Raw genomic sequence first — 4019 nt, 5'->3', positions numbered from 1 at the left:
AGGGCGGACGAACGGGGAGGCTGAGGGAGCTCATGCCACTATCGTTTGCCCTGGGATACTGGCGCATGGACCGAACAGCTCCTTACGAACTTGAGTGGGGGATCGTTATTTGTGCGAGGGCGGTTCAAAAGCAGTGGGTGTTGGGGGGGGGAGGGGGACAGGGGAAAACGCCTCGCCACTTTCGCGGACACAGACAAACAGTATTGAGGTCCAAAGACGAGTCCCCCTTTCTTTTCCCGGAGCAGGCAGTGAGAGGGGGCGCATCTGAAATCCAGTGCCAAGGGGCAGCGCTTGTACACGCAGCTCTTTGTGGTACACAAGTAAGAAGCTGCGGCAAAAGTCGCTGAGGCCTGCCCGTCGGTTTCCCACCCACAGTTTAAACGCCTGGGTACAAGAGCAAGGGGCTGCAGGAGACCCCTCTACCCTCGGTCGCACATGGGCGCTTGAAGATGCACAAAGGATTTTTACCCCAGGTACTTCAGACATTTTCATACAGTTTGCCGGGGCCTAAGACCGCAGGAGAGAGATTTTTTCTCCCCTCCCCCTTAAATAAGGAACAGGGGTTAACGCGCCATTTTCAACACGCAGGAAACGTAGCACGAAGCAGAAAAATCTGGGGCGCACTCTGGAGCCGGGTAGGCAGGTTAAGCCATGCCCTTGGCACAGGTCACGTGCCCCGTTAAAACGCACGGCTCTGGCTTCTCGGATCTCTCTCATGACTTAGAATCATAGGGCTGGACGAGACTTGGTGGATTATTACACATGGGGTTTCTTTGTCATACCCTCTTCCACGTTTAAAAAACAGGTTGCTTCCAACTATAGAGTAAACAAACACTGCATGCTCATTCTGTAATGCAAGATAATACACGAAGGGACTCGCCGGGATTTAAGTATCCAAGATCATTACTAGTCAATGTTCCTTTATTTTTCTGCAAAATTATGTTTACATACAGTTAGAGAAATTGATCTTAGCTCAGCACAGCTCATCCTGCAAGCAAAGAAAAAAGAAGTAGAAGAAGATCTATTATAAAGGGAAATAAAATATAAGAGCTGATAATACAGGTCTTTGTAGCCTTTTCGTGTGTTTACTTTCTTCCTTTTGGCCAAGGATTCAGTATTTGCTAATTTACAAACGCCCCAAAGGTTTGCTTAGAGCTTCTAGAATTTCTTTCAATAATACTAATGAGGTTTTCATCGGGAATACACTCTACTCTAGAGATGCAAAAGACAAGTTCATTACAGGAATGGCAAGACTTTTGTCTAGTACATAGATAGCGCCTGCTCACGCATTACTACTCTTTTCTTTTTCATCCGTCGGTTTTGAAACCAAATTTTAACTTGTTGATCGCTTAAATTCAGTCTGTTTGATAGCTCTTTCCGCTTCTGCCGGTTAATAAACTCATTGAGGAGAAACTCGTTTTCCAATTCCGCAATTTGTTGTTTTGTGTAAGGTTTCCGTTTCTTTCTTAATCTTCCCTGGGCGGGACACCAAGGCATACCTACAACAAACACGTCGATAATTTAATGGATAACACAGCTGCAAAACAGAGAGCATGCAATAAAACCGCATTACATAAATGCAAATTGCTCAAGGTATCTTTTCGTCACGTACATTGACCACCACGAGAATTATCTATCGTGTCGGCTTTACTGATTATCTCCCCACGGATACCCGTGTAATTACAACAATTCTAAGCCTTTTTTTAGAAAATCGGCCTTTTCTAGAGAAAGGGAGTTATTTAAGGCATACCATCCTGCACTGAAGGTCTCAGACATGGCTGGACTGCGGAAGGCTGCACTGTCAGGTTCAAGTTGACCGAATTCTTGATGTCCTCCTTTAAGCTTGAAGTAGAGGAATTCACTTCAAAAAGAGCCGAGGAGCCCTGTAAACCCCTCTGCAGGCTGGAGTGGTCATACTTAGCTGGCTTTAAGTGGGCTGGATGAGTAATACTTGGTTCATTGGCAAAAGAGTGCCTCTGCCTGCCTCTTTCCTCCTGTTTGGAGCCTGCTTCGTGGGCGTAGTATTTATTGTTTTCTTCCAGGCACTCTTTGCTGCTGTTGGAACTGATGTTGATGGGAACGGAGCCCGTAAGGTAAGGCTGCGAGGAGCTGCTGAAAGCAGGGCTCTGAGGCTGAGCCGTACACGAACTTGAGCAAGTCCAGGGCAGCGAGGTTCGGGGGTAGGGAATGGTGGGCAGAGCCGCCAACTGACTGCCATTAGTCCGCAAGTTAGGGAAATAAAAGGAATCCGGCCCTTGCAAATTCAAGAGAGACCCAACGTAGCCCGATCTGTAGAGACTGCGATCGCACATTTCCAACAAAGGACTTCAGCTGTTCGTACCGCGGTATTTAGTTACAACGGGGAATAAGCGGAGAGCCTAAAACGATTGGACGAAATTTTGCATACAGGTTCTTCAGAGCCGGTAATTTCAGCACCGCCTACCCCCACTGAGCCCTCTTTTTTAAAGTATTATAGTAATACTTGAAATATTAAAATCCCTCACTTGCAAGGGGGAGGGGAAAGCGTTGTTCCTCTCCTATAAAAATGAATGGAGTAGGAGTATAGCGCTGCTGTGCACAGGGGAAGAGAGGAGAAAACAAACATTTGCAAAGCCTTAGATAAGGCACTGCAGCTAGAACTGTGGTTTCTCCTTCATGCTTACTTGGCTCGTTCATTATACTGCTTAGGCCTTATTTCTCACCTGTGGTTTCTTCGTTTAGTGTAAAGATGCAAGCTATTTGCTACGCATACGTATGCACATGCCTATATTTGTAGTGCAAACATCATTCTATACATGCGTGCAATTAAAATCCCACTGATGATCGGCTAGGATTGGTATTAGTATGGTAATGACCTGGTCTGACTCTAGCTGTAGATGTATGCCCCTTTCAGATTTCCAGATCTTTTATCTCGTACTTTCCCCCATATACTGATAATGTCAGCAGTGACTGTCTCTGCTCTTTACAATGCATTTAGTAATTTACATTTCCACCACACACACGCCTTTAAAAATAAAACGTGTTCCACTCTTTCTCTGAACCCGTTTCCTACCGAGGACCCTGTATTTTAACACTGTAAAACAAAAACATCGGTCAACAAAATGTGTTTATAAAACCTACGATTACTTGTAAAACAACACCCCCCAAAAGCCCAGGCTTTGTTTTATTTATTTTTATTTTCGCAAATCAGGGTTATTCATAAAGGACGGGCGAGGGAGGAAGCGAAGAATTAATTGGGGAACTGGGAGAGAACACGCCCCATCTGAGGGATAAGAGGCGAAGGCAATAATTAGAAAGCGGTGGCGGTGCGTTTTAAATTGTCTGACTGATACGACATAAATTCCCTCCCATATTTCCCCGCCATTAGGAGGTCAGCTCTTGGCACTCGGGGTTTCTTTCGTGTCAAATATGAGTTCAAGAATTTCCTCTCTCCCTCATCCCGCTTCTCGCACAGCAGCCAAATGAAAATGTATGTTAGAGAGCGTCCACACTGCGACTCGCAAGTCTTTGGCAAAGGGAGAAAGAATTTGGAGTTGTTGCGTTTTGGGGACCCCTGAAGTGTCAATTCTTAATTCAGCGAGGCCGTGTGGACCGTAACTGAGATCGAAATATTCCACGAAAAATACTGCGATTGGCTTAAGAGATTTGGAACTATCCGATAAAATACACAGAAAAATATGGAAACGGTGAAACGAGGGGCAAATGGTCAGAGGAAAAAGCTTCGGCTCCTTTTAGACATGTTTGAGATCCCTCTTCATCGGGCTGCTTCTTTAGGACAGATTTTCGGAAACCAAAGTATATTTCTAAAAATATTGTCAGCGTCCATTCTTTGAATACATTTCACGCAGAACGTGCACACAAGCTCCCTCAATTGCGAATCTTTCATGTGGATCGCTTCCATAAAGGGATTGCCCCCACGACGGAATTAACCCAGCTTCAAACAGAGACATAAACTAATGACTTCATCGCGTTACATGGGCTTGATTAAAATATCATGGTTAACACTAAAGGTTAAATTT

General features: G+C 45.1%; 1 protein-coding gene across 1 annotated transcript; it reads right to left on the bottom strand.

Moving 5' to 3' along the window:
• Positions 1 to 903: 903 nt before the first annotated feature.
• Positions 904 to 2462, bottom strand: HOXD12 (homeobox D12). The gene is made up of 2 exons (XM_006119470.4): positions 1751 to 2462; positions 904 to 1499 (listed from the first exon to the last, which is right to left on the bottom strand). Exons 1-2 carry the CDS (start codon positions 2310 to 2312, stop codon positions 1261 to 1263), a joined length of 801 nt encoding a protein of 266 aa, XP_006119532.1. The 5' UTR covers positions 2313 to 2462; the 3' UTR covers positions 904 to 1260.
• Positions 2463 to 4019: the final 1557 nt, after the last annotated feature.

This window comes from Pelodiscus sinensis, chromosome 7 (assembly GCF_049634645.1).
Source record: "Pelodiscus sinensis isolate JC-2024 chromosome 7, ASM4963464v1, whole genome shotgun sequence".
Classification (NCBI taxonomy): domain Eukaryota; kingdom Metazoa; phylum Chordata; order Testudines; family Trionychidae; genus Pelodiscus; species Pelodiscus sinensis.
The sequence above is the reverse complement of the archived record's forward strand: the minus strand, read 5'-3'. Positions and strand labels throughout refer to the sequence as shown.

Bases quoted from the DNA above. Each gene is read 5' to 3' on its own strand.
- HOXD12 (XM_006119470.4), bottom strand. From the start codon at position 2,312: ATGTGCGATCGCAGTCTCTACAGATCGGGCTACGTTGGGTCTCTCTTG. The intron at 1,500-1,750 runs GTATGCCTTAAA...TGTTTGTTGTAG, and splicing joins GAGACCTTCAGTGCAGGATG to GTATGCCTTGGTGTCCCGCC.